The 23,400-nt window shown below is 42.5% G+C and overlaps 1 protein-coding gene across 3 annotated transcripts; it reads right to left on the bottom strand.

The window, feature by feature from the left end:
• Positions 1–1,380: 1,380 nt before the first annotated feature.
• rorc (RAR-related orphan receptor C) lies at positions 1,381–22,568 on the bottom strand. Of its 3 annotated transcripts, XM_084026352.1 has the most exons (13): positions 22,311–22,568; positions 22,126–22,205; positions 16,517–16,546; positions 6,295–6,380; positions 5,449–5,590; positions 5,060–5,359; positions 4,870–4,971; positions 4,667–4,788; positions 3,713–3,845; positions 3,513–3,620; positions 3,296–3,406; positions 2,286–2,395; positions 1,381–2,199 (listed from the first exon to the last, which is right to left on the bottom strand). In XM_084026352.1, the coding sequence occupies exons 2-13, from the start codon at positions 22,175–22,177 to the stop codon at positions 2,035–2,037; spliced, it is 1,461 nt and encodes a 486-aa protein (XP_083882478.1). In that variant the 5' UTR covers positions 22,178–22,205; positions 22,311–22,568; the 3' UTR covers positions 1,381–2,034. The 3 variants fall into 3 exon arrangements, with proteins under 3 accessions (XP_083882478.1, XP_083882479.1, XP_083882480.1); XM_084026353.1 differs by lacking the exon at positions 16,517–16,546; XM_084026354.1 differs by lacking the exons at positions 16,517–16,546; positions 22,126–22,205; positions 22,311–22,568 and adding an exon at positions 12,306–12,433.
• Positions 22,569–23,400: the final 832 nt, after the last annotated feature.

The raw sequence follows: 23,400 nt of genomic DNA, 5'->3' as shown, positions 1-23,400 counted from the left end.
TAGCTTTCTAACATGACTGGAGGTACATTTGTCATAAATTCTTTGTGGCTTTTTGTAGGAAAATTGTCATATTTATACCACATTCAACTGACGCAGTGTTTTAATTTGCTTCCTCTTAACTTGATTAGCAACAGTTGTTGTCTATGACAACCCGATAACTTTCCACTGCCAGAATAAGGCCCAGCCGCAATGACTAATATTTCCTTTGTGTTGAATGCTGCATCGACAACTCTACATGCCGTGATGTTCTATGCTGGAGAATGATCAACCATGCTTATCACTTCAGAGTCTGCCATCAATAAACCTGGTTTCCTTGAATCATGCATTATCATACTATAACAGGATATTTTTCCCCTTCATGTCTCAGTGTTACATAAAAAATAAAGTTTCCACATCTGTTTGGTATCACAGCGTCAGCAGTTTATTAGAATATTTGAATGGAATTATCTTCATTATAAGCTCAGCCGTTCCAGGGACAGAGAGGGCTGTATCCGGACGCACAGTACTAATGCTGAGACAATCTCATCATTTCCTCTGTAATCATGGCTTTATTCAAAGATAAGTAGAGAAAACTAAACACATACAGCATCATCTGGGGGAAAGTTTGCACACAGAGGAATAGACTTCTACTGAATCTCTCACATTTTAATTGAATTCCTACAGAAAATGCGACAGCCCCCCAAAATATAAAAACCTGTGAGGATGTATTTGAACACGGAGGAGGACATTTTAAAGGTACTGCTGCGTTGCAGGATGTATTTGTCAGTGTGTGACAACATCAACCTGAGGAGAGACAGTTCTCTACAGACATACAGGAGGCAGGTTGCCTCTTGTTGTCTGGGTGTGTTTGTTGACACACATCAGTATTTGATGTTTCGTAGAGAATACTGGTTATGTAATATATTAAAGAGGTACTGCACACTTAAACGTGTTTTTAAAAGTTGTAAACTAAATGGTATGGTGCTGCGATGAAACACGTCAATGCTGGGGAACATATTGACATTTCTTACCAAATTTATAAAAAAAAAATCTGGATTTCATGGGTTGAAATGGCTCAATACGGCCTCTGAACCTTACAAGGCAAACGCTGTTAACGGCTTCTAATCCGAGGCCAGGCTGTCACTGTGACAGTCCATCTTGCATCAGGGGGAGTTAGGCTCACTCCACAAACTTTAACCTTCAAAACATGTATACAATATGAGGGTGCAGAGAGTACCTCTGGCTAGTTTGGAAAACAACTGATTGTTACTGCGGGTCATCAGAGATAATTATACAAAAACAAAACGTTGTCAGTTTCCCCACGTGCACTTTTACAGGAACAGATAGTGGGTTGCGTAACGTTAATTATGTTATGGAACCGGGTCAACATCTGTAACAGCGTTGCTGAATCAGGAATGATATATGAATGCCGTTCCGATATTTTGCTCCACGATTGGGATTTACTTCTCCCTGGTAGACGTGTGATAATAAGCCTCCTGTTTGTTTGTTTGTTTTTTGCTCTGCCTGCACATTTGTTGTTCCTGGGTGATTCATTCTTTGTGTCTTAACTTGTTCAAATATTTTGTCTTCATTTTATTTTTCTATCCAGCCTATCCCTGGGTGAATATGGAAGGCATTCGCCAAAGGACAAGTTACAAAGTCACCTTTTGGGTGGACTACCATTTCAAATTTCCGTTGATGTTGATCAGCCTCTAATGTGACACACAGTAACTGTGACTGACAACAGCACCTATCCTGAGGGTAAACGAATGATGTACCTCACTCCCAATGTGCTGTCAAACTAAATGTTTCCCTGGAATCAAAACACTTTTATGCTATCAAAATATTGAAATGTATGTTTGACACATTCAAAACAGCTAGAATTCATGTAATACTTAACATGCTACAGTTACTGTGCTTTTCTCATTTATTTTCATTATTAGAAAAATAGATTCTGTCAGGAAGTGATGATGATAAAATAATATGCGTTTGTGTGTGTGTGTGTGTGTGTGTGTGTGTGTGTAGGACTGTGTCTTTGCATATTCGAGTCAATCATCAGTGCGTGGTCCCCGGCAGCTGCTCTGCCTCGGAGGCGAACAGCTCCTTGTAGAGTGGAGGGAACAGAGAGTGAGCAGTGAGCGGGTATCGCTGACTGAACCAGTGCAGTTTCTCCATGTGCAGACTGCACAGTGAACGCAACACCGCCATCCTCTGGTACAGCTGCAGGGAGGACACAGAGGCAGTGAGACGTCTGCACATGCACGTCAAAGAACAACATGTTTGAGTAAAGCAAAATACAAATCCACCTTGTTCATGAGACTCTCTTGATTGTCTCGGTGTAAAATGTGCCTGAGTCCAAACTCCACGCTTCTCTGCACTCGCTGAACTCTGCCTCGATCCTCCAGACATGGACGGTCTGCAGGGAAAGACAAAAAAAAAAAAAAAAAGCAAATGTATTTGAACACCTTTCCATGGGTTAAAATCATTCTACATCCATTTGAAAAAGTCCTTGTTCACTGTGTGTCATATAACCATGTCTACTAACGGCCACTGGGGGGCAGAGAGGCTAAATGTGTGGAAATGAATGAGGGAAAGTATGAGGCAACATGCAGGGCTCTCAGGTGGGCGTGAGACTCACGCATTTCAACCTGTTCACACGCCACACCTAGTATTTCTCAAGCAAGGGAAATTACACCACCGAATCTTTTTAAATGTGACAGCGCCTTGCTTTCAGTGACGAGGTGGATGAGCTGGTTCGTTGATATTTAGGATGTTTGTGGGCTCTGAGTGGCCAAAAAACTTTCGCCACTTGCGTTTGACTGACAATTTCTTCTGACAAATGCAGAAAATCAAACCTGTTTCGGAAAGTTTTTTCACGGATGAAAGTTTCGGAGCCGGTGTGCAAACGTGATTGACATAACGTGAGGTCGTAATTTTGTTTTAATGTGCGAAAATGGATGAAAAAAATGGACTCAGTGTGCAAAGGCCTTAAGTCATCTCATCTTTTGATTTACCGTATGCACACACACACACACACACACACACACACACACACACACACACAATCTCCCACTAGGGAAGGCAGATAAGCAGCCCTGCACTAAGAAGAAATCCATCCATCCATTGTCTACACTAAGAAGAAATGTTGAATTAAATAAATAATGAATCTGAAAAAGGTAAACGACTGTAAATAATGAAGAACAAGGAAAAAAAATCTGCTTCCTAGAGGTAAACAAATACGAATGGATGCTCACTGACAGAAGTCACTAGTGTCATAACAAGCAACACAATTGAGGGAGTGATGAGCCGATCTCACCTGTGCTGATCAGCACCAGAGCACTGAAGAGAGCAATCTGCTGCTCGGTGAGCTTGAGAGCACACAAACCGTGAGCAAAGTCAAACACGGCTGTGATTAAATCGCCACACGCTGCAAGAAAAGAAACCACAGAGCATTGACGCACCACCGTATTGATTCATTGTGCTCGCTGCACGAATGGTTGCAGAGCTGAGACAAGTTGGAGAGAAACCCTCACCCAAAGACTTGAAGACGTCAACTCCAGCAAACTTCCCATCGAAGAAGACGGTGTTGTTCTCTGTGTTGAAGAAGCGACTCATCCTGACCAGAACCACTTCCATGGAGCCTGAGCGAGGAGGGAAGAAATAAAGGATCTGTTAACAAAAGAAGACTGGCTGACGGTGACGTGACTTCTTGCTAAGTGATGGGTAAACTCACCGGTCTTCAGGAGAGCGATCTGATCGTTCTGGCTGAGCATACGGAAACCTGGGATGTGTTTCGCAAACTCCACCACATACTGAACGGCATCAGTCAGTCGGATGGCGCAGTGCTGCCACATCTCGTCCACCGACTGGGAGACAGAGTGATAGGGAGTAAGAGAGACCGTTTATTTATTTTAATTCAACGTAACATTCAAACCAACCAGAAGAGACTGTTTAACTCATCCCACATAGACTCATCCGTACTGTCCAGTTTACTGCTCTTTGTTCTTAGTAAGCAGAGAAAGTTTCTGTGTTTTAGCTCTTTATTTACTATAATTAAAAACAATTGAAAATAATTTTTTGGAGAATTAACAAAGTACGACGCCGTATTAGGGCCACTGTAGGAAAAAAAAGCTAACAACCGGCATCTGTGATAGGTAACTTCCTATGAATGTACGCATTTATTTTTCTAATTAGACTTGTTGTCATAGCAATGGCAAATATCCGGTCAACTTGTTAACTTCCTATGACATGAAGTGAAAGCTACCGCTAGCATCATAGCCCAACCCCCCTATCAATAAACACCCAGAAGATGACAATTTGGCCCATAAAAAAAATAATAACCATCAACATCCATCACCCTAAAGACCTTAACGAGGTGTTGTCACACGTTGTGATGGATTAATTAGAAACATAAATGTGACTGTCTGGCATATGCTGGTTGTTAGCATCGTAATAAAGTTTCAAATTTGCCACTTTTTGTCTCTGAATATTGCCCACCTCTCGGCTCCATTTTTTTTCCTACAGCGGCCCTAATACACCGTCGTAAGTAATTCAAGTTTCTCATGGGATCAAAAATGGAGAAGCACCGAAGAGGCAAACTGATAATGAATCAAAAGCAGCCTCGGCCTCAAGACCATCTGAAATGCCTTGTTATGGTTGTGAGAGTAAGGACATCGGGTCGGCGTACTTTGCTCTGGTAGGCTTGGATCTCCTCTCTGCTGAGCAGTTTCCACTTGAGAGCCTGCAGCTCCTCCACTCTGTACTGGCTGGTCTCTCTGTGAGAACGCACAATGCTGGCACAAAGCTCATCTGGAAAAAAAAAGGAAAGAAACACTTGTAAATATAAAAATACAACACATCTAGAATCACGTGAGCCCACCGTCTGCTCACCTATGTTCCTCAGAGAGTGGGGATTAAGGCTGTAAGGATCCTCCAGAGAGTTGAAGGGATGAATCGCCAACAGATTGTGAGATGGCTGTCTGGAGTCAAACCCTGACACGTGGACCAGAGAAGACGAATGAGGAATGAGCAGAAAGGACAACAGGGATGTGTACGTACATAATTCACACATGTGCCTGACCTCTTATGTCAGCGTGTCCGCTGTTGACGCCCCGACCCTGCGACTCGTTGGGGGAGCACGCCAGGTAGGGGTGGACATCAGCTGGGTAAGACAGCAGCTCGGCGTCCCCGTGGAAGTTGTACTCCGAGGCCATGGGCTGAAGGAGCTGTGGGGAGCGGTCTTGACGGGTCTTGGGGGGGAAGGACGAGAGAGACCGTGCATCTCCCTGAAGCTGCTGCTGCTGCTGCTGCTGCCGATGCCTCTCCACTTCAGCGATCAGAGTGTCCCGCTGACGTTTGGACATCCGTCCGAACTTCACAGCTGAGGAGGACAACAAAAGAAACATGAACGCATGACAATAAAGAAACGCTCCGAGCGAAGCGTATGTTCTGTCTGCCGGTGCGTCTCACCGTCTCTGCTCATGCCCTGCGCCAAGCACTTCTGGAGACGGCAGTGTTGACAGCGGTTGCGGCTGGCTCGGTCGATCTGACAGTTGTTCTGTCTGGAGCAGGAGTACGATACGGTAGGCAGCTGGCTGCGCCGGAAAAACCCCTGAGGGATGGGTGCAACAGGATTATTGTATTTAAGCAGATACATATACGTATAGTATATACACTCAGTCTTGTCCTCCCTTGGTCTAGTTTTTGACTTGGTCTTGGTCTCAACCCCTCAGAATCTTGATCTTGTCTTGGCCTTGATACACTCTGGCCGTAGCATAACATCTTCGCCCAATGTCAGCTGGGATCGGCTCCAGCCCCCCCGTCACCCTGAATACAGGATACGCGGTAGACGATGGATGGATGGATGGATGGATGGATGGACAAACTATGCAACGCAACATCGTTTCTAAATAACCCTTAAATATATCTCCGACATTTCGATGCTCACATTTTTGTTAGGAATAGTTCAAAATTTAAGGATATAAGTTTATTGATTTCTTCCTGAGAGTTAGACCTACCATAAAACCACATTGTGTCCTTTTTACATCTCAGGTTTTTGTACTGAGTAAACAAAAAAGATATAACATGTTGATCAGTGAGCTTTAGAGGTGCTGCTGGGAGGATTTCTTACATTGAGACAGAGCTACCGCTAACATGCTGCTAGCGGTAGCTTCATATCGAATGGACAGACATGAAAATGGTATCAATCTCCTGATCTAACTCTCTGAAGGGTGTTTTCCAACATGTTGAACTGCTCCTTTAATACCCAGGAGTCTTTGGAGTGTTTGCACAGCAATGTGAATGCGGTCGTCTCACCTTGCAGCCCTCACAGGTGATGACTCCATAGTGCACTCCAGAGGACTTATCACCGCAGATCTTACATGGGATAACTTCAATCTGGGCTGCAGAAACACAAAAGTAAAAGCAGACATCTTAACATTTTCAAATGCAGCCTGATCTGATGATCTGGTTTCCTCCATGCAGGTGCCGCTTCACATTCACTCAGATAACAAACCAGGAGGGAAACGTAACTTGATTTTCAGTATCATAACTGCACTCCATCCAGCAACAGAACAGGATATGAAAAGTGAAAATGCCACAATACAACAGTTTATGTTCTTTGAATAATGTTAAAGAAGTCCTTAAATCCTTTTAATAGCCAATAAACCATCATTCTTAACGTAATGACATTGCATATTCTACCCAAAGAAGGCAACTGGAAAGCGATTCCCACGAGAACTTGGGTGTGCTGCTGTACTTCCCCTCCAACATTTAGCAGTTGCTGTGTGGCCAGAGTGAACCAAAGGTATTTTCCTCTCGCACACCTCCTGCCTTAATAATAATGATCACAATAACATCTAATATGATGAGGAAAGGAGTCTTCTGAGGACGTGGAATATTTGCAAATGGAGAAAGGCGGAGAACTCAAAGGTGTCAACCTCAGAGTCCTTTCAAGTGGTTGACTGGCTTCTCTTGCATTCTGACTGTCCCTCTTTCATGTCATGTCTTTCTTTGTGAATCCTTCTCTGTCTCGCTCATAAAGGACACAGCTGCCAGTAATGCACTCTCTCTACCTTCATCACTGCCAGTAACGGTCCACCCCCCTCTCTCCCCTCTCCCCCCCAGTGCCCCTGATCTTCGTGAGCTCTCACGCCCCTCAGTCTTTTACTTCATTAAAATACCAGAAATACCAGTAAAAAAAAAAGAAAGAAAAAAAGGCATGCACTGGTGACGGCTGTGAACAGTTTTATAGTAAGTCCTGTCAAATATATCGCTACTAAAGTGATGGGATTGTGTGAAGAAAACACTTAATGGAATGAATTCATCTCATCGTATTGAGGGAGCACAGCATAGCGTCAATTAAATCATCTCCTTTTATCTCTTCCTGTCATCTCCCTCCACAAATGCAATGATTGTTGGGTTTTTTGCATGACGAGCGTCTGATTCTTCTCCACAGTAGTATCTGCGTTTCCGTGCATAACTGTGTCAGATTTCCTCACGAGTGTGTGTTAGTGTGTCAGTGTGTGCCCTCTTTATCTGGTGCCACAGGGATTACCTGAAGACTCCCGAGGAGGACGGCCGGTCTGAGGGGAAATACGCTTCGAGGACAATGTGTGATGAGGCAGAAGCACTTATGAGTTTGCTGCTGACACCATTAGCGCCGATAGGCTATCCTCAAGATTCACCATGATAGAGATCGGAATATTACACCAATTCAACATGCTACTGACACTTCACAAGGTGACTGGATGATTTGGGTCAAATGAACTCAGAAGAAGCTAAATATCACATACTGTACACCGTCGGCCTGAAATTGTGACTACGACTGCATTTCTGTAGTGCAGGATAGGGCGAGAGAACACGAGTGGTCTGTGTCTTTCTTTTTCCACTATTTCACTTCAGGTTCAACCTCAAACAAACAGGAAATCCACTGTGACCCACAACCTTTCACTGATCACACACACACACACACACACACTCAGCCATCACATCTGCTGCTGCTCCTCCAGCTCCTGTGACGACCTAACCACACAGCGCAGTATCTGTTTCTTTTTGTCCTTCTTAAACGTATAGAAAAGCACCAGCAAAACAAGGAATCTGCATCTAGTAAGTGGACATTAACTCACCAGCAGATAACACTGAGCATCCTTATATATATATATTTTTTTTTTGGCTCACCTGTTATCTCCAGCCACAGGCTTACATCAATCAAACCCAGCGTCTCCTGGCATGTGTGCATATGTTCATGAGAGAGATGAAATACTGAAAAGCCTAAACCACCTTCATTTCTTCTATTAGTGCCTTTGTCAGTGACATTGGGTCCAGCTTGCAATATGGCTGAAAAACAATGCTTGCAAATACATTTAGGAATAATCTTGAATTGCATTTTTTTTCTCTGGCAAATGTCTTAATAACAAATTGGGGCATCCTCGTGTGGCAGCCCTCAATCACTCAGCATGACCTTATGGTGAAAAATCTTATTCATAAGGTCATGAATAAGGTGAAAAATCTTATTCATAAGGTCATGAATAAGGTGAAAAATCTGTGCCTACTGTAGATCACATGTGCTCAATAAGTAATGATGATTCATTTTGTTTTCCAGCATCCAAGCAACACTATTTAGTTTAGTTGCATTATGTCATAAATCACAATATCTCAAACCCTCATTGTTTTAGATTTCCACTGCGTTCCAGTAACGCCGTACAATGTGAAACCAACCTGAGCACACCACACAAAGCCGTATTTACATACTCAAATGGAGTCCTTTAAACTAAACGGCCGACCCAATCCATTTAAGTTAGTCATCCTAAAATCGATCCTCACACTCTGTCTGAGAGGACGAAGATGTTTAAGTTACAGTCCATGTGCTGAGGTGGAAATGCTCAGTTTGTCTGGCAAAATAAAAGAGTGCCACCTCCCACGCATCCGCAAACAAAGTGTACCAAGACGCTGCGACACAGAGTTAGATTATGTCTTTTGATCAGGTTTTGATTACTAAAAAAAGAACATTAGTTGCCTGTGTGCGTAAAACAGTTTGCAGGTTTCTCGTGAGTGTGATGACTTCCTGCTGAACGCTGGACAAATATTTGGGTTCTCAATTTTTTAGACAAGCGGAAGAGTGTTATTTACTAATATGATAAATTACACCTGAGTCTGAAAGGCAAAAAAAAATATATATATATATATATATATACTGTATATCATCAATACATAACACCTGAAATGTAGTGAGAAAACCATAAGGAGGAAAATAAGAAAAACGTAGGAAAAAGGTTTGATCTATGGATATAAAAGAGTATATTTCAGTGCTCTCATCACCTTCGTGTGAAACTATGTGTGTGTGTGTGTGTGTGTGTGTGTGTGTGTGTGTGTGTGTGTGTGTGTGTGCATGCAGGGGGGGGGGGGGTGTTTGGACTAAACAGATTGCTCTGAACTCTTCAGTCTGCCTGAAATCACCCCCGTCAGCAGTCTTCTTGTCTGTTCTTTGCACTGTAAACGGACAAAAAAACCCTCAACTTTCCTCCGACGGAAGCTTACCTTTGTTACTTGTGCAAGCAAGAGTCAAACAAAGTTTGTATACACACACCTCACACCCTTACACACACACACACACACACACACACACACACACACACACACACACACGTATATAGTCACACAGACTACCAAACTGATTGTGTGAGAGATAAAAAGGTTGTTTTATTTATTAGTTTAGGAAGATTATACACAATTTATGAGAATTTTATTTATCTGCAACATCAAGTTAAACATTTTAAACAAAGTTTAACGGGCATTTTTTTACAATATAAATAAATATTATTTTCATAATGAATTATAATAATTAACATTTTTTAACCGTATCACAGTTAACTGTAATTCTACTTTAAAGATTTTAATTTAGAATCATGCTGAAGCAAGACATTTAAAACATTCACCATCCGTCGGGTAAACACCAAATGATATTTTAGATTTTAACAAATTTTGGGGTGGAAAAGATATCTTTGTAGTTCACAAAAGAAAAAAATGTATACTTATATATATATACAGTATATATATATATATATATATATATTATACAAATATATAAAATGCTTGCCCTTCTCATTTCAAAGTGATGTCATACCAAATCCAACTTTACATTAATTTGTCTTGCCGTGCAAAAAAGAGAAAAAGTTCTGCAAAAGCACGAACAAATGACTAAATGAAAATATGCCAGAATAGATTTTCTTTACGAGAAACCATGATTTAGGAATTTCTCAATCTAACTGAAATTGGTGTTAAAGGATCCTTGACTAAATTTATAAAAAAAAAAAAAAAAGACACAGAAAGAATGTGACAAACTGGGATATTGTAGTAAGACGTCTTTCTGACTACATTTTACTACTAAACATTTCTGGTTACTTATATTTCAATGCTGACTGCAGATCTACAGGGATTAAAATCGTCACGCGACTTTCAGTCATTAACTGACAACAAAGTGAGAATGTCTATCAACAGCAGCTTATCTGAGAAAAGAGGGAATTATCAAAGCTGATCTGAGCACCGAAGCATCCGATTTAGCATATTTGACGTTTGAAGTGCAGACTGACTTTGGGGCTGAAAGAGGTAATGTTTTGACACGAAGGCTGTGAATCAAGTGTTGCGTTTCATTAACCATATTTCGGGGGGAATGTGTCACCTGCGACTTAGATGTGAGCTTTGATCTAAAGCCGACTGCTTTGGAAGTGCTGTTCGCAGGAACAAGGACATCCTTTCTGATAAAGAAACTGTTAAAGATTCTAGACAGGAATCCCCCGAACAGAACAACAAAGCCGTGTGAAATTTGTGTGTGCGTAAAGTTCTGATGGCATCGAGCCGCACTGTAAGGGAAATGGATGACTAAATGTTTATTGCTGTGAAGTGAAGATATGATGGGAGCCTCCTTTACCCTCTTTCATGCACACATTATCCACACACAGCTGCAGGGCTGAGATGCGCTATATCTAGGCGCCATCTAAAACACAGCTGTGGATCTGTGTGCTTCTGCATCTATACGTGTGTGTGTGTGTGTGTGTGTTTGCAAGAGATGCAAGAGAGAAAAAGAGTGCGTGAGCAACTTGCATAGAGAAGATTCATCATTTCTCATTATTTCTCTCCTCTTCTCCCCTGCATGTTGTGTATATTTATTCTACCCATTTATGTTATTTTGCACAAGAAATCACATTTTCTTATCACATTTTCACAATAATAGCATTTCCTCTGCATCCTGTCTACAGTAATGTGTGTGTGAAGTCAGTCCATTCAAACTGATGCACTGCGGTCGTGAAGCATCCTGTTTTCCTGTCTATTCAGTTTTTACTTTGGTTAGATTTCGGTGGAAGTGTTTGCAAAAAGGCTTTTGCACACACTTCTAATGTCATATTGCAACCCGGTTCCTTGAGACTAAGTTTAGCGTCATTTTTTAATCAAGTACTCATCGTGAAAATATGGCAACGCCAAACAAAAGCTGTTTTGCAGGTATGGAATTTGTTTTAAAAAGTAGACATTGTTTAAGGTATTGCACTCTGATTCTCGACGTCTTTAGTCAGCTCGGCTTCGTGCCTGAGGTGTGTGTGGGAAGGAGAGAGGGAAGAAATATCTGAGACATGATTCAAATCTTAAATCCATCAAAGGGAGCTCAAAATTGAGTCATGTTACCAAACCCCAAAACTGAAACACACACATATCGACGTGAACGTACACAAACAGTCGGCCAATGAAGAACTCTAATTAGATAATAAGAACGTTGGCCTTCATAAGGTGCACTTTAAACCGTACGTACGCATGTGTGTGTGTGTGTGTGTGTGTGGGGAGTTAAAAATATGGCTGATTAAATCTTAAACATCAGATAAAACATTAAAAATAGCTAATATAAGAAAGTAAAATTTTGACTTTTTGTTGTGTTAAACACAGCGTTACATCAGCGAAGAAGAGTGGAACACATCATCACACAGCCTGGTCAAGTCAAAAAAATAAGAAGAGGTTTGAAGCCAGAGGTTACAGTTATTTCAGGGATTTGATGAAAGCTAAAGAATTAAAAAAATAAATAAAACCTAAACCTAAACTGACATTATTAGACGTCTGAATAACAAGATGCTGCATCAGAAGCATCACGCTGCCGTCTTTAACACTTTCAATAAGTCAGCATGGATTGGAGAGACCAAAAGGCATGCAAGCAATCTAATTGATAAAAAATATCTTTGATAGGACTGTACACACACACACACACACACACACACACACACACAAACACACACACACACACAAACAAACACAGACAGACAGACACCAAAGAACTTCTTCCCTACCTCGCATCATCCTCACTCCTCCACTTGTCTCAGATGTTTGGCCCACTTTCACAAACTTACTTTGTCTGACAGCACTCTCTCTCTCTCTCTCTTTCTCACTCTCTCTGTCTCTCTCTCTGTCTCTCTCTCGGTCTCTCTCTCTCTTTTCACAGACTTTTCTTTTACACGATCTTTTCTTTTCGTCCGTCCTTAAGCGTGCCGGCTCGGTTTCTCACTGCACCTTCAGCACACTTATTCAGACTTTTGAGTGTCAGTCGCCTCCTCATCTTCCTTGTTGAGTGTGTGTGTGTGTGTGTGTGAGAGAGAGATAGAGAGAGAGAGACAAAGGAAAGGAGGGACTGTCCCTTGGCCTGTCTGCTCTGTCAAGGTACTTTTTCCTGATGTCTTTGTTGTTATCCTTCACCCCCTCACTCTACACCACATGTTAAAAACAAATCAGCTTTATAGTGTCAGACTCCATTCACACCTGAGGATTTAAATCAAACCACTTTCAACAGGCGGCAAGCAAATCAGTCACTCACTGAAAGATCTTAGTCAAGTAAGATTTTATAAACTTTTCAAAGGCTGTTTGGTTTTTTATGACACACATGGGTGTTTATTGGCTGCATGGTGGTGTAGTGGGTAGCACGGTCGCCTCACAGCGAGAGGGTTCCGGGTTTGATTCCCAGTTCTGGTTCAGGTTCCTTCTGTGTGGAGTTTGTATGTTCTCCCGTGTCAGTGTGGGTTCTCTCCGTGTTCTCCGGCTTCCTCCCACAGTCCAAAGACCTGTCTGTCTCTACATGTCAGCCCTTTGATAGACTGGTTACCTGTCTGTCTCTACATGTCAGCCCTGTGATAGACTGGTTACCTGTCTGTCTCTACATGTCAGCCCTGTGATAGACTGGTTACCTGTCTGTCTCTACATGTCAGCCCTGTGATAGACTGGTTACCTGTCTGTCTCTACATGTCTCCCTGTGATAGACTGGTTACCTGTCTGTCTCTACATGTCGGCCCTGTGATAGACTGGTTACCTGTCTGTCTCTACATGTCGGCCCTGTGATAGACTGGTTACCCGTCTGTCTCTACATGTCGGCCCTGTGATAGACTGGTTACCTGTCTGTCTCTACATGTCTCCCTGTGATAGACTGGTTACCTGTCTGTCTCTACATGTCAGCCCTGTGATAGACTGGTTACCTGTCTGTCTCTACATGTCAGCCCTGTGATAGACTGGTTACCTGTCTGTCTCTACATGTGATAGACTGGTTACCTGTCTGTCTCTAAATGTCAGCCCTGTGATAGACTGGTTACCTGTCTGTCTCTACATGTCTCCCTGTGATAGACTGGTTACCTGTCTGTCTCTACATGTCAGCCCTGTGATAGACTGGTTACCTGTCTGTCTCTACATGTCAGCCCTGTGATAGACTGGTTACCTGTCTGTCTCTACATGTCTCCCTGTGATAGACTGGTTACCTGTCTGTCTCTACATGTCGGCCCTGTGATAGACTGGTTACCTGTCTGTCTCTACATGTCGGCCCTGTGATAGACTGGTTACCTGTCTGTCTCTACATGTCTCCCTGTGATAGACTGGTTACCTGTCTGTCTCTACATGTCAGCCCTGTGATAGACTGGTTACCTGTCTGTTTCTACATGTCTCCCTGTGATAGACTGGTTACCTGTCTGTCTCTAAATGTCAGCCCTGTGATAGACTGGTTACCTGTCTGTCTCTACATGTCTCCCTGTGATAGACTGGTTACCTGTCTGTCTCTACATGTCAGCCCTGTGATAGACTGGTTACCTGTCTGTCTCTACATGTCAGCCCTGTGATAGACTGGTTACCTGTCTGTCTCTACATGTCAGATAGACTGGTTACCTGTCTGTCTCTACGTGTCAGCCCTGTGATAGACTGGTTACCTGTCTGTCTCTACATGTCAGCCCTGTGATAGACTGGTTACCTGTCTGTCTGTCTCTACATGTCAGATAGACTGGTTACCTGTCTGTCTCTACATGTCAGATAGACTGGTAACCTGTCTGTCTCTACATGTCAGCCCTGTGATAGACTGGTTACCTGTCTGTCTCTACATGTCAGCCCTGTGATAGACTGGTTACCTGTCTGTCTCTACATGTCAGCCCTGTGATAGACTGGTTACCTGTCTGTCTCTACATGTCAGATAGACTGGTTACCTGTCTGTCTCTACGTGTCAGCCCTGTGATAGACTGGTTACCTGTCTGTCTCTACATGTCAGCCCTGTGATAGACTGGTTACCTGTCTGTCTGTCTCTACATGTCAGATAGACTGGTTACCTGTCTGTCTCTACATGTCAGATAGACTGGTTACCTGTCTGTCTCTACATGTCAGCCCTGTGATAGACTGGTTACCTGTCTGTCTCTACATGTCGGCCCTGTGATAGACTGGTTACCTGTCTGTCTCTACATGTCGGCCCTGTGATAGACTGGTTACCTGTCTGTCTCTACATGTCAGCCCTGTGATAGACTGGTTACCTGTCTGTCTCTACATGTCAGCCCTGTGATAGACTGGTTACCTGTCTGTCTCTACATGTCAGCCCTGTGATAGACTGGTTACCTGTCTGTCTCTACATGTCAGCCCTGTGATAGACTGGTTACCTGTCTGTCTCTACATGTCAGCCCTGTGATAGACTGGTTACCTGTCTGTCTCTACATGTCAGCCCTGTGATAGACTGGTTACCTGTCTGTCTCTACATGTCAGCCCTGTGATAGACTGGTTACCTGTCTGTCTCTACATGTCAGCCCTGTGATAGACTGGTTACCTGTCTGTCTGTCTCTACATGTCAGATAGACTGGTTACCTGTCTGTCTCTACATGTCAGCCCTGTGATAGACTGGTTACCTGTCTGTCTCTACATGTCAGCCCTGTGATAGACTGGTTACCTGTCTGTCTCTACATGTCAGCCCTGTGATAGACTGGTTACCTGTCTGTCTCTACATGTCAGCCCTGTGATAGACTGGTTACCTGTCTGTCTCTACATGTCAGCCCTGTGATAGACTGGTTACCTGTCTGTCTCTACATGTCAGATAGACTGGTTACCTGTCTGTCTCTACATGTCAGCCCTGTGATAGACTGGTTACCTGTCTGTCTCTACATGTCAGCCCTGTGATAGACTGGTTACCTGTCTGTCTCTACATGTCAGCCCTGTGATAGACTGGTTACCTGTCTGTCTCTACATGTCAGCCCTGTGATAGACTGGTTACCTGTCTGTCTCTACATGTCAGCCCTGTGATAGACTGGTTACCTGTCTGTCTCTACATGTCAGCCCTGTGATAGACTGGTTACCTGTCTGTCTCTACATGTCAGCCCTGTGATAGACTGGTTACCTGTCTGTCCCTACATGTCAGCCCTGTGATAGACTGGTTACCTGTCTGTCTCTACTGTGATAGACTGGTTACCTGTCTGTCTCTACATGTCAGCCCTGTGATAGACTGGTTACCTGTCTGTCTCAGTAAAGAAAGACTCTTGTCAGAACTTTAATCATATTACTGGATTCTTATTACAAGCAGCATTTAAATGTTGCAGCATGTTGAGTTGGAGCTACTTTAACTACTTTACTGTCGGTCAGATCTCTGCGTGATTGATGTTAAACAATAATTCCCTGTTAAATGTAGTGGAATAAAAATAGAAAGCAGAAAGTGGAAATACTCAAGAAAACTACTTGAGTTTGTTTCCTTCGTGATCTTTCTCTCCCGTTATCATCCTTCCATCTAGAGCACCTGACTGATGCGCCGAACAGCACAAGACCACCACGGCCCTCTGTATCTACACACATCTACAACAATCAATAACACCATCACTGTTTAAGCTCAATTTGTTTGTCATAACGCTCAATGACACACCCAGGTGTGCTTGTGGCAGAAAGTGTTAAACCAAAGAAGTTAAAAAAAGATCAGATGTTATCGCTGCATTCAGATGCCAAAGTGCCATCACTGTGTGTGTGTGTGTGTGTGTGTGTGTGTGTGTGTGGCAGCACAGGTGCAACACAAACAAACACACACGCACACACAGCGTTGCTAATAGCCCAACTTCAGCGACACCACAGTGTGTGTGTGTGTGTGTGTGTGTGTCTTGCTGTACAGGTGCAATGTTGTATGTTCACTCACAGTGAAGGTAACCACAGTGCATGCACAAATATCTAGCACAAACAAAGTCATCACCACACTCACACACACATACATGTGGACACGGTATTTCAGAGAACTCACTCAAGTGGGTCTTCTTGGACGCGGCTCCTCCTGAGGGACAACAAAGACGGAGTTAGTGATTCAAAACTACGTGACTCTTGCTGTCAATCAGAGTTTTACTTCAAGCTTCATGTCAACAGTCTGGGTGAGATGTTTTAGAAGCAGAAACACAACATGCAGTGAAATCATGAGCTTCACAGATGAGACTTCAACTGAGACTCGATCCCAAACTGATTCCAGGATTAAACAGCACACTATTACGCATTAAAGTGGGTTTAATGTTTGATTTAAAAAAAAAAAGAAAACAAGAAAGACTATAAAATAGCTAAGTACATTATTACAGATATCTGGTGCCATTATTTATTTATAATTGTATACTTGTATAATTGTATACTTATATATATTATTGTATAGGACTTGTCACACGTATACAATGTCTATAGGCCTTGTATTTATGAGTGGAGGGATTAATAAAGTATTCTGATTCTGATTTATTAACACAAGAACAGTTTTTGCATACTTGTGCTTGATTTTCTGCTGCCTTACGAAACTGATCTGAAAACTTCAACCACAGAAACGTGCACTGTAGCAGCAGCGTTAGCTTGGCAGTGAAATAAAAAATGTGTTTGGATCTGTGGGACCTGTTTTCAATGTTTGCTCAAAGAACAATGATACAATTAATACATTTTTCAGAGACGCACTGGCCTTGGCTCATTTTCTGTGAAGAACACATAACAGAACACATTTTCAATGGTTACCTACTGTGGACCCCCCCCCCCCCCCCCCCCACGCATTTACATGACATATCTGGTGTTCTGTGTACTGCACCTATCTGGGCCTGCTGTCAGTGTGTGTGTGTGTGTGTGTGTGTGTGTGTGTGTGTGTGTGTGTGTGTGTGTGTGTGTGTGTGTCCACATGGGCGTTGGAAGGTATTTTAGAAGAGGGAGATGGAAGAGAGTGAAGAGGGCTATTCATTTAGTATTTAGATATTTCAGAATTTCAGTATCACATTTCAGAGACTGACAGTGAATTAGAAAAGTGGGAGGAACATCAGCCGCCCCCAAAACAAACCCGTCAGCAGGAAGACACAGGTATACATGCATCAAATGCAAGAAAGTCATATGCAACACACACACACACACACACACAGTAAAACTGTGCCCCTCATGTGTTGTATAACCTGGCATATGTTTATTTAGGACTGCATGAAATATATTCAATCTGTTAATCTGTACACTACATCTGTTCACTACACATCAGTAGTGATGAAAAACCTTGTTTCATTTATATGTGTTCAAGATAAACATAGTTTATTTCACTCTTATTTCTTTTTTTCTTCTTCAAAAATTACATTTCAATCACAAAAAACAATCGGCATTTTTATTTATAAATGTGATCATACAGAGGTAAATGTCAATTATTGACCATATTATCTATAGTTATCTTTTTTTTAAGAGCTAATACTACAGTAGGTCCACCAGACCTGCTAACATTGGCTGTGTAACAGAAGTATGAACACCACACAAGGGTTAATCAAGGGATTGAATGAAACTATAGCATGCAATGTGAGAGTAACTGAGCCAGGCTTCCAGTAACAGATTCAGCTGATAAACCCTTTCAAATCCTTAATGGCAGTTTGGTTCAGGGTTTTTACAGAATTCACTGCGTTTTTCACTATTGTTTGCAATGTGCAAACTCCTGTGTACAGATAAGAAGCCTCACTGATAACAAAGAGCTTAAATTATAGGACTCCTACTTATTGCTGCTAGGTGGCTATGTTACACACACACACACACACACACACACACATGGGAGATACAGGCAGAGGAAGATGGGTGTCTATGAAGCAATAGGTCCTCGTTTTTTGTTTGCCTGTTTGACCGCAATTGTGAGAAAGTCAGAATTGCAGTGAGTGTGAGTGAACACACAGAGGGTTTATTTCTGGCGTTGTATGTGTGTGTGTGTGTGTGTGTGTGTGTGTGCGTGAGACACAGAGAGGTCTGAAGGCAGGGGAGATAAGTATCAATGGAAGACGTAGAGCTAGCTGGTCTTTGTCTGACACCAGATCAGGCCCTCTGTGGTTTCCACTGTTTTCCTCCCCTCATCAAATCAAGTTTTGCTTCATAAGCAGAAAGCATGGAATGAAAGCAGAGCACGGAAAATGTAAAGACACGTTGAACGCTACCTGAGCAGACGTCTGAAGGGGGATTGCGACATGTAAAAGAGTTGTGTTGAATGAAAACACACTTTTTTAACCTTTTCATTTCCAAATTGAGAGCTATGATTTTTTTTATTCTTTAACATCTTTTAAATGTCTTCAAAGTTAATGTTAAACAATTATATACACATTGCATTAATAAGGAGTATAAAGACTGATTGTCCTTCTTTTCATTAGTCAGCTATAGAAATACACAACAGGGCCTTCTTCTCCTTCTTTTCCATCTGATCATCAAATTACTGTGTTGATTTATATATTTGATATTGTCATACTTTATAGTATATAGTTTATAGTTCTACTTGTATATAAACTTATTACATATTTGTATCTTTACAACTGTGTTCTCTTTTAATTCCACCTATCTACAATAACTTGCTTATTTATAATTAATGTTATGTTTAGGTGTTGCTTTTGACTGAGAATACTGTATATTGAGGATTGGAGGGACGGTGTTTGTGGATGTTTATTCTGTTTAATAATATGAACAAAAAGCCAATAAACTTACACGGCTTTCCAAATCGCATACTTTTACTATTTACTCCTAGTACATACTGCAACTGCCCTTACAAAGTACATACTGTTGCATGCAGCACGCTTTCAACTGGGACATACTTCCTCATAACGTTGCACCTTGAACTTTGACCCTCTTGCTCATAGATCTGCTGCACACAGGATTAGGGGTCAGAATAGTCAGAAAAGCATATTGGCTTACATACTGCAAAAATGCGACAAGATGCAGTACATCCTGGTATTTTGGACATAGTATGTATTGGGACATATTAAATATGTTTCTGGCTTAATAATTAATAAGGTAGTTACCGGACAGCACACATAATGTGAGGAAGCTGTCGGTTGGTTTTGTTCTTTTATAAGTCACATACTTATCAACAGAAATGAGCCATGTTAAACCATTTAAAGTCACCTATGGACCACTGGATTTCATGTTATGCCACTTTCTGAAATGTGGTATTAAAAAAAGATCGAATGCAATCACCAACATCGACTTCGGCATGAACAAAATGTGACACAGCATGTACACATTCAGCAAGACACCTGTCAGCCAGGCCATAAACGCACCACCAAGTCCACACACGCACACACACACACACACACACACACACACACACACACACACACACACACACACACACACACACACACACACACACACACACACACACAGTGTGCATGACTACATGATTACAGAGGCACAAACATCAACTCTGCTCATCAGTCAAAATCTCACTAACATCTAAGCTGACTGCTGAAGTGACAGTTGCTGCGTTACATAACAGGCCTGCAGACCATGAACCTAGTGAGTAGGCTGACAACTTCGCCTGAATACAAAAAACCATGACACACAGAAAACACACTAAAAGTCAATATATTTAAGTCGGATTACCTTTATGCCAAAGTCATGTAAAAGAAGCCAAAAAGGCAGATGGTGTTTCATTTTATTGGCAGTCGTGATAACTGGTTAAATAAATAAGCAAGTAAATCACATAATGTATAAATGTATAATAACAACATAATGAATAATTGAAACAAAAATGCATAATTAGGAATGAAGTGAAAAGCAGAGCTGATGAAACAGGTTTGGATGTTGTTTTCCGGAGCCTTAAATCTTTAATCTTTAGTGCTAATGAAGCCGTCTGAGAGCATTGCTCATAAATGATAATGAAGTCAGAAATGTGGCTCAGCTCACAAAACCACAAAAAATCACGATAGATTTGAATCTAAATTTGGAGCAGAATGCTTTTTTTTTTCTAAATTAGAAGTGTCAAGGTGGGGAAAAAAGAAAATAATTTTGAAGAAAACAATACATCTGTTTGATGAAAACAAGTTAAAAACGACTGAGAGTATTCTTTCTTCTTGATCTATAAATTATTTTGTAGTTGACTTAGTTACCACTTTGGTTTCCAGAGACACCACTGGTTGTCACCACGAAGACCGATTTTAAGTTCACAAATAACTGCAGAATAACATAAAGAGTATACGGAGACGAGGATCAGACTATAGACACCTCAGACGGTCTGCATCCAATAATAGGAGCAGAGTTTCACCCTACAGGCAGGAGGAAATGCAATGTGGAGCAGCAACAGAGACTCAAAGCCAGCACTCGACAACAATGAGAAGACACCCACAACAGCCACTAAAACCAAGACACTCGTCGCCTGAAGAAGAGCCATCTCAGCAGTACGAAAAACTGTTCAACCACACTGAAACTCCACTTTAACCAGATTGAAACACCATTACAGCAGTTCCAGTATCTGGTAAGTTAGCTGATGCTGTTCTTTTACAAAAACCCTTTAACCCCTAAACCCGTACCCCCTCTGTAGCTGATTCAACAATCAAAATCAACAACAAAGACCGTTCTGTCGGACAAAATAATATTCATGATGTTCCAGCTGTCTTGTGCATTATTTAAGACAACATTCCCAAAGGATATCAGAGATATGGTACATTTGGAAACATTGGCACCACGATATTGCTGGTGTTGGTGAACCGTCCATCTGCGAAATTTAAATGCAGGACATTGACTTGTAGTGGAGAAAGATTCAACTGTGATCCTGCTACGTTCACAAGACTAAGGGGTAAAGATGCTGTTCCATCGCTGCAAAAATCACTCCCGACTCGTCAAATACCGATGCTTGGTCAGTGTCATTAATGCGATCTCATTCACAGACGCTCAGAGCAGTGTTATGTGTCTGCTGTTCGGGTCCCATTTGTCACCTGCCACCTATGTGGTGTTTGTTGCCTCAACCGAACTTCTTGTGAAGATGGAAGTTTATTTACTCATTTGAATCACATATCATGCATGATGTAGCCGTCCCTGACACGTCCCAACCTGATGCCAGAGCGGTGACAAAGCGTTGGGAGTGAGAATGTGTTGGTGTCGCCACGCCGTCAGAGGACAGGGAAGTTGTGCGGTGGGTTTCTGTGGCGGATGAACCAGGTGTCTTATCTCAAATGACTTCCAACAGTTTGATCTCAGCGGGAAGGAGGCTTTGAATAGGAAAGCATTGACCAAAAACAGGAGCAAAAATAAGAACTAATCCCCAAGGATTACTCCGGCTTACTGCCATTCTTACCCACTCACAGCACCTTAACCACACACAGTGAAAGGGATGAGGAGGGATAACGGGGAGAGATGGATGAGAGTGGAGGGAAAGGAGATAATAGTGACCACCGTGACAGGGAGACAGAAACGAGAGAGAGGCAGCGGGGAAAGGTGAGCAGGAGGAGATAATGAGTGGGGGGAGGAAGCATGTGGGTGGGAGTGAGCAACCGCACGGCTTGCTGGGAAAAGACTAAATAACCCAATAAGAGCACCAAGTTGAATGCTACTTGCAGAGGCTTTTACAGTTTGAACACGTGCTTCAGAATAAACCTCAGTGATGGATCCTCTTACCTCTTTTGGTGGGGCTGTCAGCGGGGGGCGCGTCGGGCTCCTCATATTCCATTACTGTCCTGTCAAAACACTGGGTGAACCTGCACACACACACACACACACACACACACACGAGGTCGCACGTCAGTCGGGTTTTGAACGCCACTCTGACATTATAAGCGAGCAGAAACCGGAGCTCGTCCTACCTGTCGGTCGGTCTAGCGGCCGGGCCGGCGCAGGCACTTGAAAACGTGCACTGCCATGTCGCCTGCTTTCTCTCCTTACAGCGGGTCCCCGAACCCGGTCTTCATCCTGCACCCCTCTCCGTCCGTCAGCCTTCCTTGGGCTCAGCAGTTCACCTCCTCTTGTGGGGTTGTTTTTGAAATAATTTAATTCCCCCCGAGGCAGAGAGAGAGAGAGAGACACACAGAGAGAGACACAGAGAGAGCAGCTGGCCGTTCACAAGCCGTGCGCACCGGTATCCCCCCCCGCGCTCTCCGTGCGCCCTGACCGTCCCAGGCTGAAGAGTTATGTCACCGACTGTTACGTAAGAGCAGCGGATCGGGTTTTGCTTTGTAGTGCTCAGTTGAGAAATGTAATCCCATGTTGTTGCACAAAGCTCCGCCAGACTAATCGAGAAAAACGCGACGTATAGACGAAGGTTTTGGCCTTTTCACTTGACGACCACAGCTAAACAACATGGAGGCCTACACAATCCCTCTATGTGAGTCCGGTGGCTTGTTAAAACCACCTGCAGGACTCTGCACATGCGAGCAGCTTGGGTTGATACCTCAAAAGCTCATATTTATCTGAGGAAGGAAAACAACAGCAGACACAAAGAAAACGATGAATAATCGATATGTCTTCTCGGTTTACCTCATTGTGGTAAAGGCTCCTCTAAGACATGGCGCTTACACACATGCTGAACAGCCACTGGTGCATTTAGCCTACTCAAGTTTTTACCTTATACTTCTGCTACATTAAACTCTTAAGAAATTAAGAATTCAGGGTGGTTCTAATCTGTTCCACCTCAACATGCCAGGTCACAGGAAGACCCAATAATATATGTAAACATGTTTCCCCATTACTCATTACATCTAAACACAATATGCCCATTGAAGTCACCAGAGACCAGTCATTTCTCTAAGCTGCTCATTAGTCACTTAATCCCCACAGAGAGGTTGTGAACAAGTCTCTTTTTACTTGATCCACATTCACAGTCGTCTTTTATTATTTTCTGTGAAATTACACCACACAACATATTTTGTTAAATAAATTGAACCCAATTATATCTTT

Source organism: Eutrigla gurnardus (assembly GCF_963514095.1).
Source record: "Eutrigla gurnardus genome assembly, chromosome: 14".
NCBI lineage: Eukaryota > Metazoa > Chordata > Actinopteri > Perciformes > Triglidae > Eutrigla > Eutrigla gurnardus.
Note: the sequence above shows the minus strand (reverse complement) of the source record. Positions and strands in the feature narration are given on the sequence as shown.

What these genes read in the sequence shown, in the direction of transcription:
- rorc (XM_084026352.1), bottom strand. Translation starts at nt 22,177, where the DNA reads ATGGAATATGAGGAGCCCGACGCGCCCCCCGCTGACAGCCCCACCAAA. An exon ending in GCAGGGCATGAGCAGAGACG is followed by an intron (nt 5,360 to 5,448) that starts GTGAGACGCACC and finishes TGTCCTCCTCAG; the next exon opens with CTGTGAAGTTCGGACGGATG. An exon ending in CCACTCTCTGAGGAACATAG is followed by an intron (nt 4,789 to 4,869) that starts GTGAGCAGACGG and finishes TTTTTTTTCCAG; the next exon opens with ATGAGCTTTGTGCCAGCATT.